We start from the raw sequence: 13,064 nt of genomic DNA, 5'->3' as shown, positions 1-13,064 counted from the left end.
CACATGTCTGCAAAGATTAAATTATGCTACGTCCAAAACTCTACCAGCCGGTTTGCCCTTTCGTGCCGTTCTCCCAGTCCATGTTCTCATATTATTATTCCTTCTCTCCCTTTTCCTGCAATGAAATTCCAGTCCTGTATCACAACAAAAATTTTCCTCTCAATTATTTGAAACTCCTTGTAGCTCGTCACACATATAAACTTGTACTACTCCGTTGAGCGTTGCTATGTGATTACCTTGGCTATGATTGTGCATTCACTATGTTGTTCATAGCAACTCTCCCGAAACCTAATTTACTTATTCATCATTAGGTCTATTCTTGTGTTGCCTCTATCTGAATCTCTGTTGATAAAGCTGTATTTACTAGACCAGTAGTCCTGTTCTTCCCGCCACCACAATTCACTAATTCCCACCATATCTTTGAACCTGTCCATTTCGCCTTTCCCCCCTCAGGAGACACCGCCTTAACGAAACACTGTCCGTGTGGGCGAGGAGTTTGTGTGATCCATTGAAGTGGAGGGCTGACATCTCTGAACAGTCAAAGTGTCTGTGATACTGCATCCACAGTCAACATCTAGCTTCAGAAGTTTTGGGAACAGGGGTGATGCAAAACTTTTTTTGATGTGTGTATAAAACTCATAACATATATGCTGTTTAATACACATCTAACCCATTTTTATGAAAAATTCACGCCAGTTTGTTTCTAATCATATATTACACATTATTCCAATTTTCATTGCAAATATTAATTCTTAATTATCGATATTTGATAAAAGATTATTAACAAATGATTTTTAAATCAAGAAAACGTAACAAATTAAGCTTTTGAGGACGAAAATGAAAAATCAAATAATCTTTATTTAGACTGTGTGGACTGCTTTATACACACGAGCCAGATGACAAGCGTCGTTTTAAAATGGAAAACAATAATTCTCACAGTATCGAGTTCACCATACATCTTTACAGTTGCCACCGTATCGCTTCAATATGAACTGATCAGAAGCCAAGTTAAGGAATTTGTCGCGAGAAATAACAAGACATTTAAACTGTTGGACGTACTCGATTTAATGTACAAACTTTGTCACACGTCACTGCCGAACGCTTGCGGGATACAGAGAGGCAAGTCATAAAAAAAAGTGGAGACAATGTGGCGCTCTGATGGCTTCGTGGACTCTGTTGTTGATCGACTCGTAATCAACGGAGCAGATGACACTTCCAGTACTGCTATGTATTCCTCGAATTCTGATACGGAAGGAATTCAGAGATTTCCCGACGAATGACTGTAAGTAGTATCTTCAGTGGCTTCAATATTTAACTATATTATGAAATAGTTAATTTGGTAATAGAAGGAAGTGTTGGAAGAAAACGGTTTGACTACTGTAAGCAGAATCAAGTGGATGTAGGTTGCAGTAGTTATGCAGAGATTAAGAGGCTAGTACAATATAAGCTGGCGTAGAGTATTCTTGCTGAAGAGAGCGGTAGCAACAACAACAATAACTACTACTACTACTACTACTACTATTGCTGCTGCTGCAGCTGCTGCTACCGCTACTGAAACTACAACTACACAAAAATATTTGATCCATGTATATGTCATTATTCTTTTGTTCAAGCCTTTTGACGGATCAATACAGAGCTACATTGGTGAAGAATTTCACGGTTCAGAGAGGCATACCAAAATACTGAAAACAGACAAAAAAATCCCTGAACAACCTGACAACCCGCACAATTGCGTTGGTGGAGTTCGGGTTCACCCTGCAGATGTAGATGTAGATTTACAGCAAGCAGTCACGGATGTCTGTGTAGACAATTTTCGCCATCACTTTCCATGCTTGCACTGCGAGGTCCTGTAATACTTTGAACTGAAACATAACTGCAACCAGTAATGTAGGAAGTTAAAAACCCGTTACGGCTGGTACTGTAGTTCGCTTTATCTAGTAGACTGGATTTCCGTAACAAGTAGGGAAATCGCGACGCGCACTGCTGCGCCACTAATATCGAGCTATTGTACCAGTGTGACGAGGAACATGGTGTGTTAGCCGAACCTGGGAGAGGGAGGGCTGGCACGGCTGGTTGTCGGGCCAGGCCAGTTGAGAGAAGCGCATTCAGACGCTGTGCGCTCTATCTCATTAAATATTTGCTCTTTCGCAGCTTACGCTGGCGTTTCGTCATGGCGCGCTTTTGCGCTATCGCTCCGGCTGTTTGCCGTACGCTAGTGGCGAATAAACAGTATCTGCGGTGCTCTCCTCCTGCCCCCCCCCCCCCCTTACCTTTCCCCCATTACGTAAAAATCGTTACTCTTCTGTGCGCTCCATTGCTTCCAATATATCTTCTTTCAAGACACAGCTACTTCCTCTAAATGCAGTGTACATAGCTCGTCGGTATTAACTGCGCCAAGAAATACGCAGATATTTTGAAACATTATCAGCAGGTAGACAACGTTTCGGCTTCGCAAACGCTTAACGCTCACCATAACTTACGGACTCCACACCGGCGCAATATTCTCTACCGTTAAACAACTGCGGCACGCGTAAGGCAAGTTATTTTGCATACGTCTGTTGTTTTATAACAGGTACTTTAGCGTTGCATCCTACTGCGCTCCGATTCGGACAGAAAGTGTGTTGCAGTAAGACAGTATTAGAGTCAGTTATGTTGAACCGTGAATCGCTGTCGTGACGTAAATTTCACTTCAAGCGAATAGAGCATCTTGGCTTGCAACACTGTTCCTTTGAAAGATTCATTTATTATTATTATTATTATTATTATTGATTCAGTCATCAACATGCCCAAAGATTCGCGAGTGGAGATCTCGGATGATGGATTACAGAGGTACGCAAAGTGAGCAGGACTGCGAAACCTCGCTACTTGTCTTCTATTAGCGTTAAATGCTCGCAAGTTTTTATTTTGTTTTTTGCTGTTGAGATATACGCCAGCAACTTTTTTATTACTTATCAACTCCTCTCGACTGGAAAATTTTTCTTGTGTTACCTCCAGTCCATGTCCTTGTAATCTGTTGAAAAGCTAGGAAAGTTAATGAATTCTTGATTTTTAAAGTGAGACAGCCGAATTAAAGCCACCCGAATTTGTGTGTCTCATAATGTTTCAGCATCACGCGAGGCGAATATATGGACAGTTACTCTTTCGCTGTTGTTTTTAACATACAGCGCGAATCTGAGTGCCTAGAACAAAAATTCGAAAACATGTTCAGTTATATATTCAGAGTATTTTGGTATAAGTGGCCCGTAGTGTTGATTGCCAATGTAGAGAGTAATAGCGTTTTGTTTTACTTCTTGCCAAATTTATCTCTGTATGTGTATTGTACTGAAAATATCTGCACAACACTGGACATGTTCACAGTATGCGCTGTGTGTCTTGTTTGGCACCAAACTTGTTCCATTCACTCATTGTACTTGTCATTGACAACGGTAGAGGCCGCTTTACTCTTTGCACTCAACGCTGAATTGAGTACTCCTCAGTTCCGTCCGCCAGTGTTGCACATTACTAATGGCACACAGCAGTAAAGTAATGGAAGAGAGGCAGAACGATGCTGTGGTGAACGGTTCCCGCAACAATAGCAACCATGTCAGTTATTTTGCTTCTGTCTGAGAGCTATGGAGTTCTGAGTGACTTTTCTGTTGCACGGGTTTTCCACTGTTTTGAAGGAATTTCAAAGAAACAGAGGTAGCTGGGGTAACAAATCGAAAAAATAATAATTGTATTATTACTCTGTGTTCCCATGGGAGGCCAAGACTCCCTTCTAACCAAATACTCAGAACAATATCCCTGCACAGTCTCCAAAATTTTGTCGGCGAAGCTCTGGTTTCAATTTGAAGTTCTCTCAGATGTCATCAAAACAAATCGAACTGACAATCTGGAGGATCAGTGTTCAAATCAGTCTCTGGCTGAAAAGATTTTTATTTTCTGTTACAGCCCCGACCGTACTTTCAGATTATCCATTCCGACCATCACAAGCAGTCATCCTCAAGTCAGAATTCCTTGGCAAGAGAATGCTATCGATTTCAGAAATAATTACTGTCTAGTTATTGCTTGTCATGTGGAATGTCTAACACCAGTTCCTGTATTGTTGTATTCTAGATCATATCAGTGAGGTAACAAAATCTGTTAATGCTCATATATTGCATCTCATGTATCTGGACACACAGTTTTGCAGCAAGAGAGAAAATGGGGGCAGTGGGATAGGGGGGGACTCTTTAAGGCAGTGGACTCATATTCTGAATTAAAATGGTTCACATCACCATCCTATATCCAAACATAGGTTTTCCATGCTTTTGCTAAATCAGTTAATGCAAATGCAAGGATGATTCCTTTTTCCAAGGTCATGACCAGCCAATTCCTTTCCCCATCCTTGACCTATCAGTGCTTGTGTTCTGCCTCTAATGATATCATCATTGATGGGACATTAAACACAAAAGTCCAGGTTTCCTTTATACGTTGGCTGTTGGAATTACAGTTTGCTGCGGAACACCCTGAGACTCCAGGAAGAATGTAATAAATAATGTTAAAGACGTATGCTGACACGTGTAAATATTACCAAACTATCAGTTTAATAAGTAATGCTTCCCAACTACTGGCACAAATTATTTAGCAATGGATGGAAAAACTGGCAGTACCAAATCTTCAGGAAGAAATGTGAAAACATGATATTAGTACTTAACATATGACTACACTTACAACATGGATTAAAGAAAAGGAAACTTGTGTTTATAACAATTGTAGATTTAGGGAAATTCTTATATGATCTTGGCTGGAATACATTCTTTGAAATTCTGAAGATAGGGGCGATACAATACAGGGAGCGAAAGGCTATTTACAACTTATACAGAAAACAGTGTTATAAGGGTCAAAGGGAACGTAAGGATAGCAGTGGTTGAAAAGGGAGTGCGATGAGGTTTGAAGCCTTTTCCCCACATTATACAATATGTACATTGAGCAAGTGGTAAAGCAAATCAAGAATAAATTTGGAACAGGAACTTCAGGGAGAAGAAATAAAAACTTCGAAGTTCGCTGATAACCTTGTAATTCTGTCTCATAGCAAAGGACTTCGAAGAGCAGTGGAACGGAGTGGATGTCTTGAAAAGTGGTTAAAGATGAACGCCAACAAAAGCTAAACAAATGTAATGGAATAATACTTCCCAGTAAATTAAGACTGTGTGCCAGACAGAGACTTGAACTCGGGACCTCTGTCTTATTTAATCCCTTTGCTGCTGTGTGCGAGACTTGGTGACCACGCTTCAGCTGCTACATCATCACGCTTCTCATCATGTGCTGGGTACTGAAGACTTTGTACATGCTCGCCATTTCTCAGAGTTTTTACTGTTCCAGGCTTTGGATGGATACTGCCCCAGTTCGGAGTATTTCTTTAAAATATTTTCTACATTACTGACTCCAATCTGTAACAAAAATACAGTCATACAGAAGTGTGTCAAGATTCAGAATTGACAGAAACATCAAGCTGTGCGATCCTACACTGTAGTGAAATTTTACAAAAAGTGACAGCACCGAACTGACTGTTGAATGAAATGCGATCTGTTTGAATTAGAACAAACGATAAAGTGTGTTGAGAATCTGACAGTAACATTGCAATCAAATGGATCTCCCATTCTACCACAGCTAAAACTAAGCGAGATCATTTCTCAAAACTTCTACAGTGATCGGCCTCACCATGGCACATCAGTGCTGAACTGCTGCAGCAGACAACTGCACTCAAAGCGTGGCGCACTTCAACTCCTGTAACCGTCAACTGTAGTCAAAAAGCTAAACTAAGAATCACACCAGCACTCAATAGACCTATCAGAAAATCCAAATAAATGGAAGTAATTTAAACAGAGAAAATTCCAGCTAAGATTATATTGGCTTGCATCTTTGTGCTCTATATTACTGCCATAAAAATGTAACGAAAGAAGATAAGGTTGAGTACTTGGGATCATTGGTTATGGGTGGCCATTCAGTTCAATGTATACTGTAGACTGCATTTTGTCTGTATAAATGTATGTTAATATGATGCGACTAGACAGTGTGTCCCACAAATTTTGATGAATTTCATTAGGAGGTACACAAAAGCACTACATGTAGAAAAGATTTTTAGCCATTATGCTTCCATTTTCAAAAATATCAATGGCAAATATTGTCATGCAAAATCTGTTTCAAGCTAGGCAGAGTCGATAGCATAATTAAAAAAAGAAAGAAATCTTACTTGGACATGTCAGATCTCAAGCCATACCGTTTGTGTGAAATTGAAGAATAAGTGGTTTTCTTAGCCACTATGTGTTTGCTTGGTAATTAGTTACAGCAGCAGTCAAATAATCAGACACACATGGATACAAATTTTGGCAACATGAGTAACGATTATAGCCAAGATAGACACAAAGCCCACACCCACCACAGTAATACAAGTTTATATTTCAACTAGCCATGCAGATGATGAAGAGCTTGAAGAAATGCATGATGAGGTAAAAGAAATTATTCAGATAGTTAAGGGAGATAAAAGTTTAAAAGTGGTGGGGGACTGGAATTCAATACTAGGAAAGGATGAGAAGTATAAATGATAGGTGAGAAAGGAATGAAAAAGGAAGCCACCTGGTAGAGTTTTGCACAGAGCATAATTTAATTATCACTAACACTTGGTTTAAGAATCATAAAAGAAGGTTGTATATATGGAAGAGACCTGGAGACATTGGAAGGTTTCAGATTGATTACAAAATGGTAAGGCAGAGATTTAGAAACCAGGTTTTAAATTGTAAAACATTTCCAGGTGCACATGTTGACTCCAACAACAGTTTATTGGGCATTAATTGTAGATTAAAACTGAAGAAATTGAGAAATGGTGAAATGGGACCTGGATAAACTGAAAGAACTAGAGGTTCCTGAGTGTTTCAGAGGAAGCATTAGACAACAGTTGACTAGAACAGCGGAAACAAATACAGTAGAAAATGAACAGGTTGCTTTAAGAGTTGAAATAGTAAAGCAGCGGAGGATCAAGTAGGTAAAAAGATAAGGGATATTGAATTTAATTGGTGAAAGGAGAAAATATAAAAATGCAGTAAGTGAAGCAGGCAAAAGGAAATACAAACGTTTAAAAGATGAGACTGACAGGAAATGCAAAATGGCTAAGCAGGAAAGGCTAGATGATAAATGTAAGGATTTAGAAGCATATTTCACTAGTGGGAAGATGGATACTACCTACAGAAAAATTAAATAGGCCTTTGGGGAAAAGAGGAGCAGTTGTATGTATATCAAGAGTTCAGATGGGAAAACTGGCCTAAGCAAAGAAGGAAAAGCTGAAATGTTAAAGGAGTATATAGAGGGTCTGTACAAGGGATATAAACTTGAAGGCAACATTATAGAAAGGCAAGTGGATGTAGATGAAGATGATAATGAGATACTGTGAGAAGAATTTGGCAGAGCTCAGAAAGACCTAAGTTGAAACGAGGCCCCGGGAATAGATGGTATTCCATCAGAACTGCTGATAGCCTTGGGAGACCAGCCATGACAAAACTCTTCCATCTGGTATCAAGATGTATGAGAAAGGCAAAATACCCCAAGACTTCAAGAAGAATGTGATAATTGCAATTCCAAAGAAAGTAGCTGCTGACAGGTGTGAAAATTACTGAACTATCAGTTGTCACATTTGGAAAATATTAACACAAAGTCTTTACAGAAGAATGGAAAAACTGGTAGAAGCAGACCTTGGGGAGGATTGGTGTAGATAAAATGCCCTATTTCTGGGGAAGTGAATAAAGGTGAAGCCTCATATTATTCTTAGTGCCTCTTTGTAATGATGAAGGCTATCTCTTCAAGGGATGAGGTACACTAGAATATTACTCCATGAAATGCCATTATGCGAAATATACAATATATGTAGGTTGCAGTAGGTACTGGGAGATGAAGAAGCTTGCACAGGATAGAGTAGCATGGAGAGCTGCATCAAACCAGTCTCAGGACTGAAGACCACAGCAGCAGCAGCAGCACAATATATATTAAGATACTGATTTGTCTGTTTCCTTTACTGATAATAAGGTTAAGTGCAGAACTTAATCAACTTACTGTGTGAGAGATTGAACAGTATATTTCTGTGAGTTAAATTTATTATCAATAAGTATGCCCAAAAATGTAGAACTATCTGTCCTAATTGTTGACCCGTGTCCCTTTGCTACCTTAATCCTTGTTGCTATTCTATTTATTATAATACAAAGGTGTACTCTGTGAGGGATAGCTGCTTCCCCATGCTAGAAAAAAATCTTCTACTGGGAGAAAAAATCTTCACAAACCCAACTTTCATCCTGTTGCACCAGGCACGTACATCAATTCAGTATCAGTTTTTGGGGGGGGGGGGGGGGGGGAGGCAGAACACTTAGTGGATACTGACGTGAAGCAAATGTACCCAGAGTCATTTGTTTTGATATATCAAAACTGTTTTGTCATTCTTTTTTAAAATGTTATTGAGAGTTTCTTATGTTTTTGTTTATCTAAAGCATGTTTATAACAATGAAAACAATCAAGTATTGAGAAAATTATTTTAAGTGGATAGATAAAAAATATACTCACCAAGTGGCAGCAGAACACATACACATAAAAGGAATTGTGATTGGCAAGCTTTTGCAGCCAGTGGCTCCTTCTTCAGGCAGGAGGGTTAAAGGGGAAGGAAGAATGGTGAAGGAAAAGGACTGGAGATATCTAGGAAAAGGGGTAGATTGTGGGAAAGTCACCATAAACTGTGGGTCAGGGGAGACTTATAATATGGGATGAGAAGGAAAGACCTTCACCCTTGCCAATCACAACAGTCTTTTATATGCGCGTGTTCTGGTGGCACTTGGTGAGTAGATTTTTAGAGCACATTTATGCTACACTAGCACAGTGGAAATTCTTTTTCTCTGACTGTCTGACATGCTTTGTGTGTTTCAGATTGCCAATAATGATCAGAATGAAGCACCCTGGTGGACAGTGGAACACAGGTGTGATCCCAGTTTTAGCAGTGGTTCCAAAACAGCAGCATCAGGTATGACCTGCTTGTAAGGAGTAGTGATTGCATATATTTATTATGCTTTGAATGGTGATAAACAATGAAAAAATGTGTAGAGTGGTACACTAAATCAGTAACCATCACAAATGATGATTTATAATGGAATTTTTTGAGTACAAAAAATTGCAGTATTTCTATAATCATAATGGCCAGTAAAAGTAATCAGTGCATCAGCAAAGAGAAGAGCAGAAAAATTATCATGGTTGTACTGCAGACAGTAAAGTGACTCTTTATTATTTATATTTTAATCTGCATTTAACTGTTTGGTGAGAATATTTATCCTTCCCTTCCTTTCCTTCACTTCAACTGATCATGTACATTTACTCCAAATGACTTACACAAGAGACAAATATTTCTAGTTATGTTTTCCACTGTCATTGTAAAACATTGATTTTTAAATACACTTTGTGAGAAGGAACATCACATGTGCAGCATAATTACTTATTCCTGAAGTGCATCGTAGTGAGTGAGGTCACACAGCAGCTAAGACACAGGAATGAGTGTGATTCAACTTCTTTTGTGAGTTGCAAGATATGTCTTTAAATTGTAAGACATCTTTAGAGAAGAGAGTTCCATGTTTTTAATAAAGAAATTTAAGTTTTCTGGAAATATGTAATTTTACTGTTGCAACAACAGTTGTTTTAATTGCACTGGTACATTTTTTTGTGCCACTTTTCTTGAATGAAGTTATTGCCTACTAAAAAGCTATAACCTGTTAAGAGCAAGCTTACTAGATTTTTATTTGTTGATTATATTGACAGTGCTAATAGACATATCATCATTGTGTGGTAAATTAAAACTGTACAAAACTGAGACTTGAACCTGTAAGTGACTTTTATAAAGCTTCAAAGTGTTCTTCAAACACCATAGAGGTATTGCACCAGGTTCAACATGGAACTGCTCCTGTTCTTTTTATGTATAAATGTCTTGCCTTTAAACATCAGGTTCACCACTGGAACATTCTTTGCAGATGATACAAGTATGTTACTTAGTAATGTAAATGACTATGAGCTCCAAGAGACCATAAACAGTGGAGCAAGGAAGCTGGATGATTACTTCTCCATAAATAACCTGATAATTAATGCGAACACCTTTTACAACTTCCACTTCAGAAGAGAGAGCCACCTTGCTTGCCCATTGTTTCCAGACTATACCTGAAATGTTTTGCTCATACGAGTTCAAATAAAAACAAAAATCACCCAATTCAGAAATGTTTTTGTTTAATAAAGTGTGAAATAATACAAAATTGTCTGTGTAAATGTTTTACATCTTAACTAATTTATAATGTACTGTCTGTTTCATTTTCTGGTTTGGCAATCTTTTAACCTTCGTCGAGTTCCTTGTCATGCATTCCAGACTCCGCAGAGTAGGTTGGGCCTTTGGAGCCAGACTGTAAGACATGCTCTGATAATCAGATCATGCAACTGATAATCCACCCCCATGAAAGGGCAGGTTTCTACATATGGCTCTCAGTTCAGCAAACTTTTAGCTTGTTACAAAATCTTCGTTGAAGCATAAGTCCATTAAAGAGTGTAATGAAGTAATCTCTGATAGACTTACCTTTACCGAAAATGAGATTATACGTTGGTGTGCTAAACTTAAGGATGAAAGTAACTTTTGCATCATGTGTTAATGCTAAGAAACGTTAGTTCGATGAAACTTGGACAGTATGTAGAAAGAACTGCTACAGTATAGTACAGAATGCAACTGAAAGAAAATATGCCCTGTGATGAAGAGAAGTGACACTTTTATTCAAAGATTACACTGCAGGCACCATGATTTATAATAGCACCTGGACATTTCAAAAGAAGGTGGGACATGGTTTTTAACAGTGTGTGTATAACCATGAAACAGCATTGTATGCTGTGTAACATGATCGCTCGCTGGCCACGAAGTTAATGAGGAGTTCTTGTCATGGGGTGTTCCATTCCTCCATGAGCACAGTTGACAACTACTGGATGGTTGTCAGTGCATGTTCTGCTATATGTCCCCCCCAATGCATCCCACACATGCTAAATGGTATTTAAGTTGGAGAGAAAGGGCAGACCATTCCAGTCGACGAATATCCTCTCATTCGAAGAGCTTCTCCACCAGTGCTGTTCATTGCAGTCATGCATAGTCATCCATAAAAATGAAGTCCACTGCCAATTCATCCCTAAAAAGACATAAATGGAGAAGGAGTATAGTGTCACAGTAATGATGACTGATGATTGTACCATGTTGAAAGATTTGGAGGTCAGTACACTCATGTGACATTATGCCTCCCACACTGTAACACCTGGGCCATCAAAATTATCATATTTGACAATGTTCCTGGGTGTACTGTGTGTTCCCACCTCTCACCACAGGAGGGAACAACCATAATTACTAAGCACAAAGAATCTGATCTCATCTGAGAAGAACATATGACCCCATTCCTCACTGCTCCAGTCCCTGTCTTTTGGCACCATTGTAAATCTTTGAATGTGGTACCCTCACTGAGCAATTTTGTCATGTCGCTGTGTCTTTTCAGGTGCACATCCAACCCTGACTTCATTTTGTGAATGAAAATGCACTGCATTGAATAGTGCAGGTGGAGGAGTTCTTGGAATGAGAGGATATTTGGCAAATGGTGTGCCTCCCCCCCCCCCCCCCCCCCATCCCCCATTCGGCTTAAATCCCATTGAGCACATTTGGAAATATGGAATGTGTTGGGGAGATATATTGCAGCACATCCACTTACACCAATTAATATCTTAGCAGTTGTCAACCACATCAGTGAAGGAATTGAATGCTCTACCACAAGAAGTCCTTACCAAACTTGTGGCCAGCATGGGAGCACATTTCACAGCAGGTATTACCGCCAATGGTAACCACACACCCTTTAAAAAACTGTGTCCCAACTTCTGTAATGTCCACATTACCATCATAAATTGCGGTGACTTCAGTGTAAGTATTGTCTTTGAATAATAGTATCATTTCTGTTCGTCTTGTTGTATATATTTCATACTGTTTCCATTTGCACTATACTGTCTTTCTACATGTTATCCAACTTTAATTGCACTTTGTTATGTGGCACTGACACATCAAGCAAAAGGTACTTTCATTCTTAACTTTTGGACACCACTGTACAGTCTCATTTTGTAAAGTCATGTCTATCAGAGATAACTTTGTTGACTCTTTTATGGATTTACTGTGTGATGAAGAATTTGTAACAAGCTGAGAATGTGCTGAACTGAGACTCATACCTAGAAACCTGCCTTTCATAGGCATTGTTTTATCAATTGCATGATCTGATGAAATAGGCATGTCTCATAGCATGACTCCAAAGGCCAAACTTAACATGTGAAGCCCCACTGTAACTTGCTTTGTGGTCCCACTGAAAGATTTCTGCTCTTCTTGACCATCACCTCCAACCAATATATCATGGATGTATCATTAATTAACCTGAAACAACCAAGAGGTTTTCGATTCTGGAAAATTAGGATAGTTTCATCTAGATGGCCCATAAAAAGATTGGCACAGGGTGGTGACTAGCTTCTCACATCAAAGATACCAACTACTTCCTTCACCAACTTTCTGCATCCCCACCCCATTACCTCCTGGATCCATACTTGTCACTATTGATCCCACCTACCTATACACCAGCATCCCTCATGCCCATGGCCTTGCCACAATCAGACACTATGTTTCCAAACTCCAGATCTATTACATCATTCCTCACATGCCTTGCCAACTATATCCTGACACACAGCTACTTCTTCTCTGAGAGGAAGGTATATAAACAAATCTGCATCGCATCTATGGGCACCCAGATGGCAGCAGCGTATGCTCTAGAGGAAACATACCTAACCTGTAAAGACCCCAAGCCTCCTATCTGGTTTAGCTTAATTGATGATATATTCATAATCTGGACTCAGGGTCAAGAAACCTTATTCTCGTTCTTTATAACGTCAACACCTTCTCTCCCATCTGCTTCACCTGGTGCTCCTCAGCCCAATATGCCACCATCCTGGAAATTGACCTCCACCATTCTGATTTCTCT

The 13,064-nt window shown here is 39.2% G+C and overlaps 1 protein-coding gene across 3 annotated transcripts in view; it reads left to right on the top strand.

The window, feature by feature from the left end:
* Positions 1-13,064, top strand: part of LOC126162040 (thyroid receptor-interacting protein 11-like) — a 442,937-nt gene that overhangs the window by 318,190 nt on the left and 111,683 nt on the right. For all 3 annotated transcript variants that reach the window (XM_049918272.1, XM_049918270.1, XM_049918271.1), the window contains exon 4: positions 8,923-9,016. In XM_049918272.1, the coding sequence (XP_049774229.1) occupies positions 8,923-9,016 (94 nt within the window). The remainder of the gene's footprint in view (positions 1-8,922; positions 9,017-13,064) is intronic.

Source organism: Schistocerca cancellata, chromosome 2 (assembly GCF_023864275.1).
Source record: "Schistocerca cancellata isolate TAMUIC-IGC-003103 chromosome 2, iqSchCanc2.1, whole genome shotgun sequence".
Classification (NCBI taxonomy): domain Eukaryota; kingdom Metazoa; phylum Arthropoda; class Insecta; order Orthoptera; family Acrididae; genus Schistocerca; species Schistocerca cancellata.
This window is presented reverse-complemented; position numbering and strand designations above follow the sequence as displayed.